The following is a 22,524-nucleotide window of genomic DNA, read 5'->3' on the forward strand; positions in this document are numbered from 1 at the left end:
GAATTTATATCTTTGCATTTAATTTTCTTAGGGAGTTGTAAGCAGCATTGTGTTCTTAATTTTATTTTTCACAAATTGATTCTTAGTATATTAAAACATTACTGACTTTTGTGTGTTTGTACTATAGCCTGTGACCTTGAAGAATTCATTGATTGGTTCTAGAAAAAAATTTTTTAAAGACTCCTTGGGATTTTCTATGTAAAGAGTAATATCGTCTATGGGTGGGGACAATTTTATCTTTCATTTCCTAATTTGTATGATTTTTTTCCATTGACTTATTGCAGTGCTTAGGAATTCCAATATTGTGTTGAAGAAGTGGGAAAAGAGGATATCCTTGCCTTATTCCCTGTTGTAATAGGATAAATTTCCATTTTTTCACTCTTAAGTGTGATGTTAGCTATAGAACTTTTATAGAATTTTGTTGAGAAATTTCCTCTCTATTCCTAGTTTGCTGAGACTTTTTTTTAAAATCATGAATGTGTTAACTTTTTTAAAAGCTTTTTCTGTGTCTACTGATATGATCATTTTATGCTTTTACCTTTAACCTCTTGATGTGGTAGATTATATTAATTTTTTTGTATGTTGAATCAGCCATCTCTTCTTGGAATAAATCCCACTTGGTCATGTAGTATATATAGAATGTATAATTTTTATAAAGTCATATATTAATTTGTTGATATTTCATCCAGATCTTCTGTATCTAAGCTCATAAAAGATATTGAGCTGGAGTTTTCACTTTTGTACTATTTTCCTATAGTTTGGGTATCAGGATAATATGAACCTCACAAAATGAGTTGGAAAGTAATTCTCTTTCCCTGTATTCTTAAATAGATTGTGTAAAATTGGTTTTCTTTGCTCTGAATTCTACACTGATATTAATATGACCACTTCTTTTTTGGTTAGTGTTTACACATGTCTTTTTTCATCTTTTTACTTCCAACCTGTCATTGATTTGAATTTCTTGTAGGCAGCATTGTTGGATCTTTTTATTTTACCCATTCTGCTTATGTTTGTTTTTTAATCGGTATATTTTGACAGTTAACATGTGAAATAATTATTATATAAGGGCCTAAGTCTGCCAATTTATTACTTGTTTTCTGTTTCTTCTGTTTCTCAATATTCTTTTCTGTCAGTTACATGAACAGTTTTTAGGATTCCATCATAATTTATTTGTAGTATTTTTGGATATCTTGTTCTGTATGGTTTTCATACTGGTTGCTAGAAGAAAATGACCACCCCTCCAGTATCCTTGCCTGGAGAATTCCATGAACAGAGGAGCCTGCCGGGCTCCAGTCCATGGGGTCGCAAAGAATCGGACAAAACTGAGCAACTAACACTACTACATTAAAAACATTATATACATACAGAGCCTATCACAGTCTACTGTTATCAACATTTTACCACTTCCATTGACCTTTAGTAATCTTAGTTCCACTGAGGTTCATTTACTATCCCCACTGTGCTGTGCTTAGTCGCTCAGTCATGTCCAACTCTTTGCGACCCCATGGACTGTAGCCCACCACGTTCCTCTGTCCATAGGGATTCTCCAGGCAAGAGTACTGGAGTGGGTTGCCATGCCCTCCTCCAAAATCTTCTCCAGGAGATCTTCCCAACCCCGGGATCGAACCCAGGTCTCCTGCATTGCAGGTGGATTCTTTAATACCTAACCATGAGGGTAGCCCATGAATACTAGAGTGGGTAGCCTATCCTTTCTCCAGAGAATCTTTTTAACCCAGAAATCAAACCAGGGTCTCCTGCATTGCAAGGGGATTTACCAGCTGAGCTGCTGCTGCTGCTAAGTCGCTTCAGTCATGTCCGACTCTGTGCGACCCCATAGAGGGCAGCCCACCAGGCTCCCCTGTCCCTAGGATTCTCCAGGCAAGAACACTGGAGTGGGTTGCCACTTACTTCTCCAATGCATGAAAGTGAAAAGTGAAAGTGAAGTCGCTCAGTCGTGTCTGACTCTCAGCGACCCCATGGACTGTAGCCCACCAGGCTCCTTCATCCATGGGATTTTCCAGGAAAGAGTACTGGAGTGGGGTGCCATTGCTGAGCTACCCACTATTAAAATATAATTCTCTTGTGTTTTCTCTACATACATTTTTTTTGAAGTACGATTGATTTACGTCCAATATTATGTTAGCATCAAGTACACAACACAGTGATTCAATGGTTTTATAGATTACACTCCATATTTAGTTATTATAAAGTAATGACTATATTTCTCTGTACTGTATAATATATCTTTGTTGCTTATTATTTTATACATAGTATTTTGGTACCTCTTAACCCTTTTTTCCCTCTTTCCCCTCCATTCATCCCCTCCCCACTGTTAACTACTGATGTGTTTTCTGTATCTTTGAGTTTTTTGTTTTAGATTCCATATCTAAGTGAAAATATACAGTATCTATCTTTCTGTTTCTGACTTATTTCACTAAGCATAATACCCTCCAGGCCCATCCCCATTGTTGCAAATGGAAAAATTTCATTCTTTTTATGGCTATTATTCTAATATATATATTTACCACATCTTCTTTATTCATCTGTTGATGAACACTCAGTTTGCTTTCATACCTTGCCAATTTTAAACAGTACTGATATGAACATTGGGGTGCATATATTTTTTTGATTTTTGTTTGTTTGTTTTCTTTAGATATACACCCAGTAGTGGAGTTGCTGGATCATAGGGTAGTTTTATTTTTAATTTTTTAAGGAACTTCTGAAAGGTTGTTGCTGACCCATGAAAAGACGCCAGGATTCTTGGCTTCCGGAAGAGAGAACTCAATCTGGGGCCAGAGACGAGGCTTGATCACTCAGAGCTTTTGTGCAATACAGTTTTATTAAAGTGTAAAAGGGATAGAGAAAGCATCTGACACAGACATCATAAGGGGGCAGAAAGAGTACCCCCTCACTAGTGTTAGCAATGGAGTTATATACTTTTAATTAGTTTAAATAATTAAATTATATAATTTTAATTAGTTATTGCAGTGAATAAAAAGTATGTCTGGAGGTTGTAAAGACCTTACTTAGACACACTCCCATAATTTACATTTTAAGATGACAGGATTAGCCAGAAGGTTTTTTCCAGAGACTGTGCTCAAGCAGGATACATTATTGTTATATAATCCTAAGGAATGTAGAGGAAAAACAAACATTTGTCCTTTCCTCCTCCTTGAGAATTCCAGACCCCTCTCTCCTTGGGGACCCCTGGACGTCTTATCAGCCTACCTCGGAATTGACTCTCTCACTTCTGTGTGGTTTTCCATAATGATGGTACCAGTTTACATTGCCACCAAACCTGTATTACAGTGGCCTTTTCTCCGCATCCTCACTGACATTTGTTATTTGCTGTCTTTTTGACAACAGCCATTCTGACAGATGTGAGGGGATATCTCACTGTGGTTTTTTAATTAATTTTTATTGGTGTATAGTTGATTTACAATGTTGTGTTTATGCTGTGCAGACAAGTGAGTCAGTTATACATACACATGTATCCACTCTTTTTTAGATTCTGTTCCCAAGTAGGTCATTGCAGTGTATTCAGTAACGTTCCCTGTGCTATTCAGTAGGTTCTTATTAGCTCTCTATTCTATATATGTGTTTGCTTATGCTCAGTCATGTCTGACTCTTTGTGACCCCATGGACTGTAGCCAACCAGGCTCCTGTGCTCATAGAGTTTTCCAGGCAAGAATACTGGAGCGGATTTCCATTTCATATTGCAGGGGATTTTCCTGACCTAGGGATCGAATCCATTTCTCTTGCCCATTCTATATTAGTAGTGTGTATATGTCAGCCCCAGTCTCCCCATTTATCCCTCTCTCTTCTTCCCCCTGATAACCACAAGATTGTTTTCTACATCTCTGACTCAACTTCTGTTTTGTAAATAGGCTCATTCATACCATTTATTTAGATTCTATGTATAAGCAATATCATATGGTACTTGTCTTTGTCTGACTTACTTCACACAGTATGACAAGCTCTGGGTCCATCCATGTTGAAGCAAGTGGCATTTTTTAGTTCTTTTATGGCTGAATAATATTCCATTGTATATATGTACCACATCTTCTTTATCCATTTCTCAGCCAATGGACATTTAGGTTGCTTCCATGTCCTGGCTATTGTAAATGGTGCTTCAGTAAACATTGGGGTGCATGTATCATTTTGAATTATGATTTTCTCCAGATATATGCCCAGGAGTGGGATTGCTGGATCAGATACTGACAAAATGTGGCAAAATGTGGTCCACTGAAGAAGGGAATGGCAAACCACTTCAGTATTCTTTCCTTGAGAACCCCATAAACAGTATGAAAAGGCAAAAATATAGGACACATAAAGATGAACTCCCCAGGTAGGTAGGTGCCCAGTGTGCTACTGGAGATCAGTGGAGAAATAATCCAAAAAAATGAGGAGACGGAGCCAAAGCAAAAACAACACTCAGTGTGCATGTGACTGGTGATGGAAGCAAGGTCTGATGCTATAAAGAGCAATATTGCATAGGAACCTGGAAAGTTAGGTCCATGAATCAAGGCAAATTGGAAGTGGTCAACCAGGAGATGGCAAGAGTGAACATCAACATTTTAGGAATCAGTGAACCAAAATGGACTGGAATGGATGAATTTAACTCAGATGACCATTATATCCACTACTGTTGGCAAGAATCCCTTAGAAGAAATAGACTAGCCATCATAGTCAATAAGAGAGTCTGAGATGCATTACTTGGATGCAATCACAAAAAGAACAGAATGATCTCTGTTTATTTCCAAGGCAAACCATTCACTATCACGGTAATCCAAGTCTATGTCCTGACCAATAATGCTGAAGAAGCTGAAGTTGAATGGTTCTATGAAGACCTACAAGATCTTCTAGAACTAAGATCCAAAAAAGATGTCTTTTCATTATAGGGCACTGGAATGCAAAAGTAGGAAGTCAAGAAACACCTGGAGTAACAGGCAAATTTGGCCTTGGAGTACAGAATGTAGCAGGGCAAAGGCTAATAGAGTTTTGCCAAGAGAACACACTGGTCATAGCAAACATTCTCTTCCAACAAGACAAGAGAAGACTCTACACATGGACATCACCAGATAGTCAACACTGAAATCAGATTGATTATATTCTTTGCAGCCAAAGATGGAGAAACTCAATACAGTCAGCAAAAACAAGCCCGGGAGCTGACTGTGGCTCAGATCATGAACTCCTTATTGCCAAATTCAGACTTATATTGAAAAAGTAGGGAAAACCACTAGACCATTCAGGTATGACCATACAGTGGAAGTGAGAAATAGATTTAAGGGACTAGATCTGATAGAAAGAGTGCTTGATGAACTATGGATGGAGGTTTCTGACATTGTACAGGAGACAGGGAGCAAGACCATCCCAAGAAAAAGAAATGCAAAAAAGCAAAATGTATGTCTGGGGAGGCCTTACAAATAGCTGTGAAAAGAAGAGAAGCAAAAAGCAAAGGAGAAAAGGAAAGATATAAGCATCTGAATGCAGAGTTCCAAAGAATAGCAAGGAGAGATAAGAAAGCCTTCTTCAGTAATCAGTGCAGAGAATTAAAGGAAAACAATAGAATGGGAAAGACTAGAGATCTCTTTAAGAAATTTAGAGATACCAAGGGAACATTTCATGCAAAGATGGGCTCGATAAAGTAAAGAAATGGTATGTACCTAACAGAAGCAGAGGATATTAAGAAGAGGTGGCAAGAATACTCAGTTGAACTATTCAAAAAAGATCTTCACGACTCAGATAATCGTGATGGTGTGATCACTCACCAAGAGCCAGACATCCTGAAATGCGAAGTCAAGTGGGCTTTAGGAAGCATCACTACCAACAAAGCTAGTGGAGGTGATGGAATTCCAGCTGAGCTATTTCAAATCCTAAAAGATGATGCTGTGAAAATGCTGCACTCAATATGCCAGCAAATTTGGAAAACTCAGCAGTGGCCACAGGACTGGAAAAGGTCAGTTTTCATTCCAATCCCAAAGAAAGGCAATGCCAAAGATTGCTCAAACTACCGCACAATTGCACTCATCTCGCACACTAGTGAAGTAATGCTCAAAATTCTCCAAGCCAGGCTTCAACAATACATGAACTATGAACTTCCAGATGTTCAAGCTGGATTTAGAAAAGGCAGAAGAACCAGAGAGCAAATTGCCAACAAGTTAGATCATAGAAACAGCAAGAGAGTTTCAGGAAAATATCTGTTTCTTCTTTATTGACTATGCCAAAGCCTTTGACTGTGTGGATCACAATCAACTGTGGAAAATTCTGAAAGAGATGGGAATACCAGACCACCCGACCTGCCTCTTGAGAAATCTGTATGCAGATCAGGAAGCAACAATTAGAACTGGTTCCAAATAGGAAAAGGAGTACGTCAAGGCTGTATATTGTCACCCTGCTTATTTAACCTATATGCAGAGTACGTCATGAGAAATGCTGGGCTGGATGAAGCACAAGCTGGAATCAAGATTGCCAGGAGAAATATCAAAAACCTCAGATACGCAGAAATCCCCTTATGACAGAAAGTGAAGAAGAACTAAAGAGTCTCTTGGTGAAAGTGAAAGATGAGAGTGAAGAAGTTGGCTTAAAGCTCAGCATTCAGAAAACTAAGATCACGGCATCTGGTCCCATCTCTTCATGGCAAATAGATGGAGACACAGGGGAAACAGTAGCAGACTTTGTTTTTTGGGGTTCCAAAATCACTGCAGCTGGTGACTGTACCCATGAAATTAAAAGACGCTTACTCCTTGGAAAGAAAGTTATGACCAACCTAGATAGCATATTAAAAAGCAGAGACATTACTTTGTCAACTAAGGTCCATCTAGTTAAGGCTATGGTTTTTCCAGTAGTATGTATGGATGTGAGAGTTGGACTATAAAGAAAGCTGAGCACCAAATAATTGATGCTTTTGAACTGTGGTGATGGGGAAGACTCTTGAGAGTTCCTTGGTCTGCAAGGAAATCCAACCAATCCATCCTAAAGGAGATCAGTCCTGAAGATTCATTGGAAGGACCAATGTTGAAGCTGAAACTCCAATACTTTGGCCACCTGATGTGCAAACTGACTCATTAGAAAAGACCCTGATTTGGGGAAAGTTTGAAGGTAAGAGGAGAAGGGGACGACAGAGGATGAGATGGTTTGATGGCATCACCGACTCAATGGGCATGTGTTTGAGTAAATTCTGGGTGTTGGTGATGGACAGGAAAGCCTGGCGTGCTGCAGTCCGTGGGGACGCAAAGAGTTGGACATGACTGAATGACTGAACTGAACTGATTTTTAGGTTTTTTTTTTTTTTTTTATGGTATCGCCATACTGTTGTTCATAGTGGCTGTACTAATTTATGTCCCACCAACAGTGTAGGAGGTCACTGTGGTTTTGAGTTACATTTCACTAGTGGTTAGCCATGTTGAGCATATTTTCAGGCTCCTTTTGGTCATCTATATGTCATCTCTGGGAAAATGGTTATTCAGGTCCTCTGCCCTTTTTTTAATTGGGTGTTTTGGAGTTTTTTGATACAGAGTTATATGAGATGTTTATATTTCTTATATAAACTGCTTATCAGACATATCATCTGGAAACATTTTCTCCCATTCATTGTTTTATTGGTTTCCTTCACTGTGCAAAACTTCTAAGTTTGATGAAGTTCCATTTGCTTATTTTGCCTTCCCTGATGGTTTGTGGGTAAAGTATCCACCTGCAATGCAGGAGACAGAGGAGATGCAGATTCAATCCCTAGGTCAGGAAGATCCCCTCAAGTAGGAAATGGCAACATACTCCAGTATTTTTGCCTGGAAAGCTTCATGGACAGAGGAGCCCGGTGGGCTACATCCATGAGGTTGCAAAGAATCAGACATGACTGATGATTCACACACCTACAAATTCTTGCCTGAGGAGGCAAATCATATATATATATATATATATATATATATATATATATATATATATATACACATACATATATATGTATGTGTGTATATATATATATATATAAATTTTCAGTTCAGTCACTCAGTCATTCAGTCATGTCTGACTCTTTGCAACCCCATGGACTGTAGCATGCCAGGCTTCTTGCCCATCACCACCTCCTAGAGCTCACTCAAACTCATGTCCATCAAGGTGGTGATGCCATCCAACCATCTCAACCTCTGTCGTCCCCTTCTCCTGCAGCCTTCAATCTTTTCCAGCAACAGGGTCTTTTCCAATGAGCCAGTTCTTTGCATCAGGTGGCCAAAGCATTGGCGCTTCAGCAACAGTCCTTCCAATGAATACTCAGGACTTATTTACTTTAGGATTGACTGGTTTGATCTCCTAGCACTCCAAGGGACTCCCAAGAGTCTTATCCAACACCACAGTTCAAAAGTATCAAATTTTCGGTACTTTTTTTACAGTCCAACTCTCACATCCATACATGACTACTGGAAAAACTGGAAAAAGCTTTGACTAGATGAACCTTTGTCAGAAAAGTAATATCTCTACTTTTTAATATGCTGTCTAGATTGGTCATAGCTCTTCTTCCAAGAAGCAGGTGTATTTTAATTTCATGGCTACAGTCACCATCTGCAGTGATTTTGGAGCCCAAGAAAATAAAGTCTGTCACTGTTTCCATTATTTCCTGATCTATTTGCCATGAAGTGATGGGACCAGATGTCGTGATCTTAGCTTTTTGAATGCTGAGTTTTAAGCCAGGTTTTTCACTCTCCTGTTTCACTTTCATCAAGAGGATCTTCAGTCCTTCTTCACTTTCTACCATAAGGGCGGTGTCATCTGCATATCTGAAGTTATTGATATTTCTCCCAGAAATCTTGATTCCAGCTTGTGCTTCATCCAGCCCATCATTTCACATGATGTACTCTGCATAGAAGTTAAATAAGCAGGGTGACAATATACAGCTTTAACGTACTCCTGTCCTGATTTGGAACCAGTCCATTGTTCCATGTCCAGTTCTAACTGTTGTTTCTTGACCTGCATACATATTTCTCAGGAGACAGATAAGATGGTCTGGTATTCCTATCTCTTGAAGAATTTTCCAGTTTGTTGTGATCCACACAGTCAAAGGCTTTGGCATAGTCAATAAAGCAGGAGTAGATTTTTTCTGGAACTCCCTTGCTTTTTCTATGATCAAACATGTTGGCAATTTGCTCTCTGGTTCCTCTGCCTTTTCTAAATCCAGCTTGGAATCCATCTGGAAGTTCTTGGTTCATGTACTGTTGAAGCCTCACTTGGAGAATTTTGAGCATTACTTTGCTGTTGGTGAGATGAGTGCAATTGTGCAGTAGTTTGAACATTTTTTTGGCATTGCCTTTCTTTGGGATTGGAATGAAAACTGACCTTTTCCAGTCCTATGGCCACTGCTAAGTTTTCCAAATTTTCTGGCATACTGAGTGCAGCACTTTCATAGCCTCATCTTTTAGGATTTGAAATAGCTCAACTGGAATTCCATCACCTCCACTAGCTTTGTTGGTAGTGATGCTTCCTAAGGCCCACTTGACTTCGAACTCCAGGATGTCTGGCTCTAGGTGAGTGATCATGCCATTGTGGTTATCTGGGTCATTAAGATCTTTTTTGGATAGTTCTGTGTATTCTTGCTATAGCTTCTTAATATCTTCAGCTTCTGTTAGGTTCATACCGTTCGTCCTTTTTTGTGCCCATCTTTGCATGAAATGTTCCCTTGATATCTCTAATTTTCTTGAGAGATCTCTAGTCTTTCCCATTCTTGCTAAGGCCTATGTCAAAGAGTATACAGTCTACATTTTTTTCTAGGAGTTTTATACTTTCTGATCTTATATATAGGTCTTTATCCATTTTTAGCTTATTCTTTATATGATGTGAGGAAATGTGCCAATCTCATTCTTTTATATGTAGCTGTCCAGTTTTCCCAGAAGTGCTTGTTGAAGAGACTTTTTCTCCATTGCATATTCTTACCTCCTTTGTCGTAGACTGATTGACCATATGTACATGGGTTTATTTGTGCGCTCTCTGTGATATTTCATTGATCCACGTGTCTGTTTTTGTCAATACCATGCTGCTGTTTTTTTGTTTTTTGTTTTTTTTTTTTTTTTTTACTGTAGCTTTGAAGATTAGTATGAAGTCAGACAGCATAATACTTCCAACTGTGTTCTTTTCTATCAAGTCTATTTGGGGACTTTTGTGGTTCCATACAAATTTAGGATTATTTATTCATTTTTCTTCTGTGAAAAATGTTATGGGTATTTTGATAGGCATTTCATTAAATCTTCAGACTCCTTTGGGTAGTATAGATATTTTAACAATATTACTTCTTCCAGTAATTATATATATGTATATACACACAATGCCTTTCCATATATTTGTATCATCTCCAGTTTCTTTCATCATTGTCTTATAGTTTCCAAAATATATATCTTTATCCTCCTTAGTAAATTTATTCTTAGACATTTGATTCTTTTGATGCAATTGTAAATGGTAGTGTTTTCTTGCTTCTCTTTTTCATAATTAATTATTAGCATATAATAGAAAAGGAGTGAGTTTCTGTATATTAATCTTATATACTGCATCTTTATTGAATTCATCTATTCTATAAGTTTTTTGGTGGAGATTTTAAAGTTTTCTATATATAATATCATGTCATCTGCAAATATGACAGTTCTACTTCTTTCCTTCTAATTTTGGTGGTTTTTTTTTTTTTTCTTATCTGTTTGCTATAGCTAGGACTTCCTATACTGTGTTAAGTAAAAATGGTGAGAGTGGGCGTTCTTGTCTTGTTCTTGATCCTGAAGGAAAAGATTTCAGGTTTTCCCCATTCAGTATGATGTTAGGTGTGTTTCTCATAAATGGCCTTTATTATCTCAAGAAATTTACCTCTATACCAACTTTGATAAATTTTTATCATGAATGGATACTGAATTTTTGTTAATGCTTTTTCTCCATCTATTGGGATATCATGTGACTTTTATACTTTGTCTTTTCTTATAGCCTTGTTTGTACAGGAGGCTTTCTGCCAATTTACAGTTAGTTTTCAGTGGCAATTGTTGCACATGTAGAGGTATTTTTGATGTGTTTGTGGGGGTAGATGAGTTCTATTTCCTCCTACTCTGCCATCTTGATCAATTCCCTTATCCTTCATTTTATTAACATGGTGTATAACATTGGTTGATTTGTAGATATTGAATCATCCTTGCATCCCTAGGATAAATCCCACTTGATCATGGTGTATCAATATGATCTTTTGTTATGTACTTTTGAATTTAATTTGCTAATATTCTGTTGAGGATTTTTCCATCTGTGTTCATCAGAGATGCTGGTCTGTAATTTCCAATTTTTGTAGTGTCTTTGTCTGGTTTTGGTATCAGTGTAATGCTGGTCTCATGGAATAAGTTTGGGAATGTTTTATCCTCTTCAATATTTTAGAATAGTTTGAGGAGAAAGCAGTCTTGAGAAAGAAGAATGGAACTGGAGGAATCAACCTGCCTGACTTCAGGCTCTACTACAAAGCCACAGTTATCAAGACAGTATGGTACTGGCTTAAAGACAGAAATATAGATCAATGGAACAAAATAGAAAGCCCAGAGATAAATCAATGCACCTATGGACACCTTATCTTTGACAAAGGAGGCAAGAATATCAATGGAGAAAAGACAATCTCTTTAACAAGTGGTGCTTGGAAAACTGGTCAACCACTTGTAAAAGAATGAAACTAGAACACTTTCTAACACCATACACAAAAATAAACTCAAAATGGATTAAAGATCTAAACCTAAGACCAGAAACTATAAAATTCCTAGAGGAGAACATAGGCAAAACACTCTCCAACATAAATCACAGCAGAATCCTCTATGACTCACCTCCCAGAATATTGGAAATAAAAGCAAAAATAAACAAATGGGACCTAATTAAAATTAAAAGCTTCTGCACAACAAAGGAAACTCTAAGCAAGGTGAAAAGACAGCCTTCAAAATGGGAGAAAATAATAGCAAATGAAGCAACTGACAAACAACTAATCTCAAAAATATACATGCAACTCCTGCAGCTCAACTGCAGAAAAATAAATGACCCAATCAAAAAATGGGCCAAAGAACTAAACAGACATTTCTCCAAAGAAGACATACAGATGGCTAACAAACACATGAAAAGATGCTCAACATCACTCATTATCAGAGAAATGCAAATCAAAACCACTATGAGGTACCATTTCACGCCAGTCAGAATGACTGCTATTCAAAAGTCTACAAGCAATAAATGCTGGAGAGGGTGTGGAGAAAAGGGAATCCTCTTCCACTGTTGGTGGGAATGCAAACTAGTACAGCCACTATGGAGAACACTGTGGAGATTCCTTAAAAAACTGGAAATAGAACTGCCTTATGACCCAGCAATCCCACTGCTGGGCATACACACTGAGGAAACCAGAATTGAAAGAGACACGTGTACCCCAATGTTCATTGCAACACTGTTTATAATAGCCAGGACATGGAAGCAACCTAGATGTCCATCAGCAGATGAATGGATAAGAAAGCAGTGGTACACATACACAATGGAGTATTACTCAGCCATTAAAAAGAATACATTTGAATCAGTTCTAATGAGGTGGATGAAACTGGAGCCTATTATACAGAGTGAAGTAAGCCAGAAAGAAAAACACCAATAGAGTATACTAACGCATATATATGGAATTTAGAAAGATGGTAACTATAACTGTGTATGCAAGACAGCAAAAGAGACACAGATGTATAGAACAGTCTTATGGACTCTGTGGGAGAGGGAGAGGGTGGGATGATTTGGGAGAATGGCACTGAAACATGTATAATATCATGTATGAAACGAGTTGCCAGTCCAGGTTCGATGCATGATACAGGATGCTCGGGGCTGGTGCACTGGGATGACCCAGAGGGATGGTATGGGGATGGAGGTGAGAGGGGGGTTCAGGATGGGGAACACATGTACACCCGTGGCAGATTCTTGTTGATGTATGGCAAAACCAATACAATATTGTAAAGTAATTAGCCTCCAATTAAAATAAATTTATATTAAAAAATTTAAAACAAAGCATAGTTTGAGGATAGATATTAAGTCTTCTTTAGATGTTGAAGCTGAAACTCCAATACTTTGGCCACCTGATGCAAAGAGCTGACTCATTTGAAAAGACCCTGATGCTGGGAAAGATTGAAGGCAGGTGGAGAAGGGGATGTCAGAGGATGAGATGGTTGGATGGCATCACCAACTCAATGGACAAGAGTTTGAGTGAACTCTGGGAGTTGGTGATGGACAGGGAGGCCTGGCGTGCTGCAATCCATAGGGTCACAGAGTCGGACATGACTGAGCAACTGAACTGAACTGAACTGAAATGTTTGGTAGAATTCCCCAATGGCTCAGCAAATAAAGATTCTGCCTGCAATGCAGGAGACACCAGGGGTGCGAGTTCAATCCCTGGGTCGGGAAGATCCCTTGGAGGAAGGAATGGCAACCCACTCCAATATTCTTGCCTGAAAATTCCCATGTACAGAGAAGCCTGGGGGGCTACAGTCCAAAGGGTCGCAAAGAGTTGGACATGACTGAGTGACTAAGCACACACACACAGAATTCCCCTGTGAAGCCTTCTAGCTTTGGACTTTTGTTTGTTGGGAGTTTTTGATTACCAGTTCAGTTTCAATACAAATAATCAGTCTGTTGAGATTATCTATTTCTTCCTGATTCAATCTATGAAGGTTATATGTTTCTAGGAATTTTTCCATTCCTTCTAGGTTGTCCAGTTTGTTGGTATGTAACTTCATAGTATTCTTTTATGATTGTTCATACTTCTCTGATACTGGTTGCAACTTGTCATGTTTAATTTCTAAGTTAGTGCATTTGGATCCTCTCTCTTTTTTCTTTTTTTAAATATCTATCTATCTATTTATTTTTATTGTGCCAGGGCTTAGTTGTGGCATATGGAATCTTTAGTTGTGGCATGTGGGACCTAGTTCCCTGATCAGGGATTAAACCCAAACTCCCTGCATGGGGAACACAGAGTCTTAGCCACTGGACCACTAGCGAGGGCCCCTCTCTTTCTCTTAATGAGCCTGGCTAAAGGCTTATCAATTTTGTTTATCTTTTTAAAAAACCAGCTCTTGTTTTCATTAGTCTTTTCTATTATGGGTTTGTTTATTTTTTTAATCTCTACTCTGATCTTTATTATTTCCATTCTTCTGCTGACTTTGGATTTTGTTTAATCTTATATTTCTAATTCCTTTACATGGTAGGTTTGGTTATCTATTTGAGATTTCTCTTGTTTCTTGAGGTAAGGCTGTATTGATATAAACTTCCCTCTTGGGAACAGCTTTTGCTGCTTCCCATAGCCTTTGGAAAGTTGTGTTTTTATTTTTCATTCGTCTCAGGGTGTTTTCTGATTTCCTTTTTAATTTTTTTTGGTTGACTTATTGGAGTTTTAGTACCATGTTGCTTAGCCTCTACATATTTGCATTTTTCCCACTTTTCTTCCTGTAATAGGTTTCTAGTTTCATAGCATTGTGATCTGAAAAGATACTTGGTATAATTTCTGTCCTCTAATGTGTTGAGACTTGTTTTGTGGACCAGCATGAGAACATTACATGTGTGTGTGAAAAGCATGTGTTCTTCTGTTTTTGAATGAAGTCCAGTTGGTCTAATGTGTTATTTAATGTCACTGTTTCCTTGTTGATTTTCTGCTTGATGATGTGTCCGTTGATGTGAGGTGTTAGAGTCTCCCACTATTATTGTATTGCTGTCAATTTGTTTCCTTTGTGTCTGTTATACAGTGCAGTGTTGTTAACTGTAGTTGCCATGCCGCACCTTACAGGACTTATTTTATAACTGGACGCTTGTATCTTTTGGCTCCCTCATCCAGTTTGCCTACCACCTACTCCCTGCCTTTGGCTATTTTGCCTCTATTAGCTTGACTTTTCTTTTCTAAGATTTCACATATTCAATACAAGTAAGATCATACAGTCTTTTTCTTTCTTGTCTGATTTATTTCACTTAGCATAATGCACTCAAGGTCCATCCATGTAAAATTTTAATTTTAGCTATTTTCTCTTTCAGGTCTAATGTTTCCATTGTATTCTATTTTGTATCTATTTTCCTACCATTATTTTCAATTCATTTCAAGAGTGTTCACATGCACTTCTTAGCACACAGTTATATGAGCTTCTTTAAAATCTTTTATAATTCCAACACTGTGTCATCTTGGTGCTGGGATCTGTTGATTGTCTTCCCCTTATAAGCTATTGAAATTTTCATAGTTCTCTGTATATCAAATAACTCTGGGTTGTATCTTGGACATTTTGGATATTACATTATTAGCCTTAGTTTCTATGAAGAATAATAAAGTTTTTCAAGTAACTGATCCAGTTTAGGGTAAAAGTTCTTACTGCCCTTCAGAGCTCTATTTCTTATGTCAGTTAAAATTTTCAAGGTGTTTTCAGTGTTATTTCGATAATGTGGATCACTCTGTGGCTAGTCTGAGATTTATAAAATGGTCTACTCCATAATTTGGTTCTCAAATTTTGGTTCTCAGTGATTTTAGTATCCACACAAGCACAGTTTGGGCGTAAGTCCAGGAGTTCATAAACAACTTTGTGGTATCATTTCTTGATCTTTTTCTTTCTGTATTCTTCCAGACACTTCTTGGCTTCCAGTAGCCTCCCTTTGCCTGCACTTTTTGCCTGCACTTAGTGGCTTTCATTTTCCCACTCTGCCTTATGCTTCCTGTAACTGTGTCTGCCTCTGGAGCCAAGTGGCAGGAGGGCAGAGCGGGAAAAAAGGAATAGGGCTTCTTCCCACATGCTCTTGGGGCTACATTTCTCCTGGTCATAAAGAATCCCCTTCCTCAGAATTTTAGGGGCCTTCCTGGCCATCACTGCCATACATACTGATATAATAAGATTTCCTGGGAGTCTAGGGTGGAAGTAAATGATAACATAGAAGATTTCCCCATTTATTCATATCCTCAGGGTCCCTTTCCCCTTTCTTCAGACTAGAGAAGACTTTTTGGAGTACGTTTGGTCCATACTCAGTCTTAAGCTGCTATTGAGGTCAAGAACCACAAACAAAAAAAGGTAACTCAGCACAGGATTAGCTTAGTTTCAAATACTGGCTTTCTACTCCAACCCACATGCTATTATTTATTTATAGCCCTTGGGAAACTGACTTATACATCCTCCCAATGTTATTAGTTGCAGTCAAAATGAGGAGATGGAATGAAGTATTGTACTCCCTAATCCTTGTTTCTATATTTATGTTTCCATAAATCACTAAGAGAATTTTCTAAGCACTGTTTGCTTACTTTGTGTGGAATACAAAAGAAAATGGAACATTTATATGATTAATACCCAAATTTTAAGTAAATTTGATAACTTTATAAAGTAGACAAAATCTGGAGGGACCAAGTGTATTTCTGGATAATGGGGTGATAAAGAAAGGGACAATATTTTTGCCCTATCAAGCCCCCATGCAACACTGGTCCTTACTGTCTGAAGGGTAGAGCTATGAGGTGTCGGAGACTTCATGGGTTGCATTTTAATTAAGCACCCCTGCAAGAATATAGCTAAAACAAAGTCTTGCTTTGGAGAAATGTCAGGCTGTGTGGGCTGACCAGCTGGTATAATTTGGGGTTTGGAGACCTGCTGACAGTCCTCATTTCACATTGTTGAATGACAACCTATTCTGCCATGGTTGCCACATATGGCTGTACAGATTGCAGACTACTGATTCCAAGAGAAACTTTTCTTTTTTCATGGATTTTGAAGTGAATGGCCCCTCCCCGAGCTGTGTGCATTTTGGCTGCTTGCTCTGCTCACAGCAAAGTCCTGGGCAATTAGGAAAATCAGAATGTGGCAATGATAGCATGCTCTCTCTTTTTTTCATTTACTCTCTGCCTCTTTTCCTTTTCTCCCAGTGTTGGAGGAAGATGATCATTACCTCGCCAAAGTCTTTGAACCTCCCTGGAAGAAGCCATCCATTCTCACAGAGTGCCCCGACAGAATTGAACCACATGGGCTGGCCAGAGCCCACACCTGACATTGGTGAGTTATATGACTCTCTCTTTTCTTTTTCACACTCCAGTGTCCTGACAAAAAGAACAAGACGTGAGAGCATGTTGTTGACAGCTGTGTTTGCTTGTCTGGCAGAAGTAACTTGAGTGTGAGAAATAGATCACTGTCTTTAATACTTTCAATTAGGAAGAGGTCCCTAGTACCCACATAAAGGAATTCTTGGCTTGAGGAAGATTTCGTTATTGAATTCCTAGACCTGGCTCCATTCATTTATTTTGAGCAGAACTACTGACCATTCCTTGAGACTTATAATAGGGTATAACTTACAGAAGAAATAATTACAGAGAGAGTTGTCTAATCCAGTGACGAGGCTTGGGTGTTTCCCCTTCTCGGGGACAAGGCTCTTGAATTTTGTGGCAGTCTTTCTGAATCCCTTTCCCAAGTGAAGTGAAAGTCGCTCAGTCATGTCCAACTCTTTGCAACCCATGGACTGTAGCCTTCCAGGCTCCTCTGTCCTTGGAATTCTCCAGGCAAGAATACTGGAGTGGGTTGCCATGCTCTTCTCCAGGGGATCTTCCCAACCCAGGAATGGAACCCAGGTCTCCTGCATTGTTGGCGAATTCTTTACCAACTGCCCTTTCCCAAAAACTATGGCAAAGGCATCATATCATCATATCACATATTTGTCCATAAAAGGGCTGATTTTTGTGCCAGAAGGAAACTGGGCCCCAGTGAGAGCCAGAAGTTGGTGATGGACAGGAAGGCTTCATGTGCTGCAGTCCACAGGGTTGCAAAGAGTCAGACACAACTGAGCAACTGAACTGAACTGAACTGAGAGCCAGGATGCAGCCTCTTCATGTACAGCCACCACCCTTCCTGAACTTAATCCAGGAACAGCTGGACATGATGAAAATGCTCAAAGCTCTGAGTACAAGGACAGATATTAGATCTCAGGTACAGATTACATTAGATGGAAACCTTATGGTTTAGAGGCATCCAGCTTACTGAAGGAAGAGGCCAAATATGGTGCATGCATGCTAAGTCGCTTCAGTCATGTCCGACTCTATGTGACCCTATGGATATAGCCTGCCAGGCTCCTGTGTTCATGGGGTTCTCCAGGCAAGAATACTGGAGAGGGTTGCCGTGCTCTTCTCCAGGGTATTTTTCTGATGCAGGGATCAAACTTGGTTCTCTTATGTCTGCTGCATTGGCAGGCAGGTTCTTTACCACTAGTGCCACCTGGGAAGCCCAAATATGGTGCTTAAAAAGGATAAATAAGAATAAAAGCCTTAGACAGGTTTGGAAAAACAAAATGGCTATACATATCAAACATGTACTTTTCTAGACTTGGGGATGGGGACAGGGCGGGTATTCAAGGATGTCTGTAGTTTGATCCTATTGGAGCTAAAGACCCTGTAGAAAGCCAGTGGGGTTAGCAAAAGATGATATGGCAGAGTAGTGAGTGAGTCCTGATCATTAAAGCATGGACTATGCTGTGCTGATGAGTCAGCTCTGATGCAGACATGAGACCTGATCTCTGAATCTGACTAAGTGCATACTGGGTGCTGGTCCTACAGGAGCAGGCTACTCAGATGTTTAGCTACCATGATTGTTTTCCATTACCAAATGTCTGTGCTTATGCTACATTGTGCAGTGGGCTTTTATTCCTCCCCAGATAAGATTATAATCTCAAATTCACCATAAGCAAAGTCATGAAAACGGATTTGACAGCTGCTGTCAAAGAAAAAGCTAGTTCTAACATAAACTCTTCATTAAGTCTCAGAAGAGTTTAGAGGCTCATGGAAGGGACAGTAACAGGTAAGCATAGCATTTTTCCTGGGATAATCCTCATTTTGGCTCTTGAAATGAGAACATTATTACAAATTCATTCTTAATAATCATATTCCTATTATTTTGGGGTCTCATTTGAATTAATTAGCAGATGAATTTATTGGAGAATAAGAGATTTTTAAAAGCCTCCGTGACAAGTTGCACAGCATACCCATGCCAAGGACACTGCTCTGAAAGTCAGAAGTCACGGCTCTGGCTTTAGCTGTCTATCATATAGGGGTGAGAAATTGGGCACACCCCTCCATTTCTCTATCTCATACTTCTTTTTACATAAAAAAGTATAAATCCTGTATTCACCAGATTAATATGAGGAGTAGCTTGGGTCTCTGTAAATATTTAGCTTAGGAAAGCTTTCATTTCTTTAATTATTTCTTCTCCAACTTTTCTATTCCAAACTTCTGGGATTTCTTTCTACCCCAGATTCTATCCCTAGAATCTCTCATTATTTTTATTGTTTTATCCTTTTCCTCTCGGTTCTGGGCGATATCTCAGTTTTATCTTCAACCTTATTTTTCTGGTTTACCTCATCTACTGTTCATTGCCTCCATTAATATTTGTGATTCAGTGATGTTTTTAATCTCCATGCAATCTTTCCAATGTCCTCTTGAAGCTTCTTAAAAAACAGAAAGTTGGGAATTTTGTAAAATTTTCTGTTGATGTTTTATAAATCCATTTCCAAGTTCTATGCTTTTCTTTTAACTGGTAACTTTTTTATAGGTGAAATTTCTCTATTTGCTTATCTTTATAGACATCGGCTCTTCCCCAACAATGGCTGGTTGACAAGTAGCACTGGAGACATCCTTTCAGAGATTGTTATAGGTTCCTCTTAAAATTCAAGCACAGCTGAAGCAGGAAGTTAAGCTTCCCTATAATGTGTATCACAGGTTCCATCACCTGGGGTGAGGGAGCTTTAAGCAGTCCCAGTGAGATCTTTGCCTCTTTTCAGAACTTAGCTATGTTTCATAGAGTAGTCAAGAATTAGCATGATGTGCGAGCATGCCACCTTCTGCCCCACAGACTGGTGCCCAAGATAACGTCTACTACACCCACTCCTCTCTGAGTGGAATCAGCAGGTCCAGATATGACTCTGTGAGCCCCAACATGATGACCGCACACAGCATCACATAAAGCCCTCTGCACCTGCAGAACATTTGTTGAAAAGACTATTTTTCCACTTTGAATGGTCATGGCCCCTGTAGTTGATCATAGATGTATGGATTTATTCCAGGACTATCAATCGTATTCCATGATCTATGTCCATTCTTGTACTAGTAACCACACTGTCTTCTTTACATTACTCTGTAGTAAGGTTTGAAATCAGGAAGTGGAATCTCCCTACTTTCCCCTTCTTTTTCAAGAATGTCGTGGCTCTTTGAATCCCTTCCAGTTCCATATGACTTTTAGAATCAGTTCAGTCGTTCAGTCGTGTCCAACTCTTTGTGATCCTATGGACTACAGCATGCCAGGCTTCCCTATTCATCACCAACTTTCAGAGCTTGCTCAAACTCATGTCCATCGAGTTGGTGATGCCATCCAACCATCTCATCCTCTGTTGTCCCCTTCTCCTCCCGCCTTCAATTATTCCGAGCATCAGAGTCTTTTCCAGTGAGTCAGTTCTTCACATCAGGTAGCCAAAGTATTGGAGTTTCAGCTTCAACATCAGTCCTTCCAATGAATATTCAGGGCTGATTTCCTTTAGGACTGACTGGTTTGATCTCCTTGCAGTCCAAGGGACTCTCAAAAGTCTTCTCCAACACCACAGTTCAAAAGCATCAATTCTTTGGGGCTCAGCTGTCTTTATGGTTCAACACTCACGTCTTTACATGACTACTGCAAAAACCATAGCTTTGACTAGATGGACCTTTGTCAGCAAAGTAATGTCTCTGCCTTTTAATATGCTGTCTAGGTTGGTCATAGCTTTTCCTCCAAGGAGCAAGCATCTTTTCTTTCATTGCTGCAGTCACCATCTGCAGTGATTTTGGAGCCCACTGTTTCCATTGTTTTCCCATCTATCTGCCATGAAGTGGTGGGACCGGATGCCATGATCTTAGTTTTTTGAATGTTGAATTTTAAGCCAGCTTTTTCACTCTCCTCTTTCACTTTCATCAAGAGGCTCTTCAGTTCCTCTTCACTTTCTGCCATCAGGGTGGTGTCATCTGTGTATCTGAGGTTATTGATAGTTCTCCTGGATCTTGATTCCAGCTTATGCTACATTCAGCCCAGCATTTTGCATGATGTGCTCTGCATATAAGTTAAATAAGCACTGTGACAGTATACAGCCTTGACGTACTCCTTTCCCAATTTGGAACCAATCCATTTTACCATGTCCAGTTCTAACTGTTGTTTCTTGATGTGCATACAGACTTCTCAGGAGGCAGGTCAGGTGATCTAGTATTCCCATCTCTTTAAGAATTTTCCACAGTTTGTTGTGATCCACACAGACAAAGGCTTTGGTGTAATCAATAAAGCAGAAATAGGTGCTTTTCTATAACTCTCTTGCTTTTTCTATGATCCAACGGATTTTGGCATTTTGATCTCTGTTCCTCTGCCTTTTCTAAATCCAGCTTGAACATCTGGAAGTCCTCAATGTTTAGAATCAGGTTGTCAATTTCTGCAAAGATATTATTTGGGATTCTGATGAGGATTGCACTGAATCTGTAAATGACTTTGGGGAGCATTGTCATCTTAACGGTGTTGAGTTTTCTGATCCATGAACATAGGATTTTTTCCCATTTATTTAGATCTTTTGTTTCTTTCAGTGACAGGGTGTCATTTTCAGAATACAAGTTTGTACTTCCTTTGAAAATTAATTCCTAAGTATTTTATATAATATTTGATGCTTTTAAATGAAACTATCTTCTTAATTTCATTTTCAGAACAGTCACTAAAAGTGCATAAAAATACAATTGACTTTTGTATCAGTCAGTTCAGTTCAGCCACTCATTTGTGTCCGACTCTTTGTGACCCCATGAATCACAGCACGCCAGGCCTCCCTGTCCATCACCAACTCCCGGAGTTCACTCAGACTCACGTCCATCGAGTCAATGATGCCATCCAGCCATCTCATCCTCTGTTGTCCCCTTCTCCTCCTGCCCCCAATCCCTCCCAGCATCAGTCTTTTCCAATGAGTCAACTCTTCGCATGAGGTGGCCAAAGTACTGGAGTTTCAGCTTTAGCATCATTCCTTCCAAAGAAATCCCAGGGCTGATCTCTTTCAGAATGGACTGGTTGGAACTCCTTGCAGTCCAGCAGACTCTCAAGAGTCTTCTCCAACACCACAGTTCAAAAGCATCAATTCTTCAGTGCTCAGCCTTCTTCACAGTCCAACTCTCACATCCATACATGACCACAGGGAAAACCATAGCCTTGACTAGACGGACCTTTGTTGGCAGAGTAATGTCTCTGCTTTTGAATATGCTATCTAGGTTGGTCATATCTTTCCTTCCAAGGAGTAAGCGTCTTTTAATTTCATGGCTGCAGTCACCATCTGCAGTGATTTTGGAGCCCAAAAAAATAAAGTCTGACACTGTTTCCACTGTTTCCCCATCTATTTCCCATAAAGTGATGGGACCAGATGCCATGATCTTCGTTTTCTGAATGTTGAGCTTTAAGCCAACTTTTTCACTCTCCTCTTTCACTTTCATCAAGAGGCTTTTTAGTTCCTCTTCACTTTCTGCCATAAGGGTGGTGTCAT

General features: G+C 39.1%; 1 protein-coding gene across 1 annotated transcript in view; it reads left to right on the forward strand.

The window, feature by feature from the left end:
- The window catches only part of ARHGEF4 (Rho guanine nucleotide exchange factor 4), a 343,926-nt gene that overhangs the window by 196,556 nt on the left and 124,846 nt on the right, over positions 1-22,524 (forward strand). The window contains exon 4 of the mRNA XM_055571840.1: positions 16,883-17,009. Within this exon, the coding sequence (XP_055427815.1) occupies positions 16,883-17,009 (127 nt within the window). The remainder of the gene's footprint in view (positions 1-16,882; positions 17,010-22,524) is intronic.

The sequence above is a fragment of the Bubalus kerabau genome, chromosome 3 (assembly GCF_029407905.1).
Source record: "Bubalus kerabau isolate K-KA32 ecotype Philippines breed swamp buffalo chromosome 3, PCC_UOA_SB_1v2, whole genome shotgun sequence".
NCBI classification, from domain to species: Eukaryota; Metazoa; Chordata; class Mammalia; order Artiodactyla; family Bovidae; genus Bubalus; species Bubalus kerabau.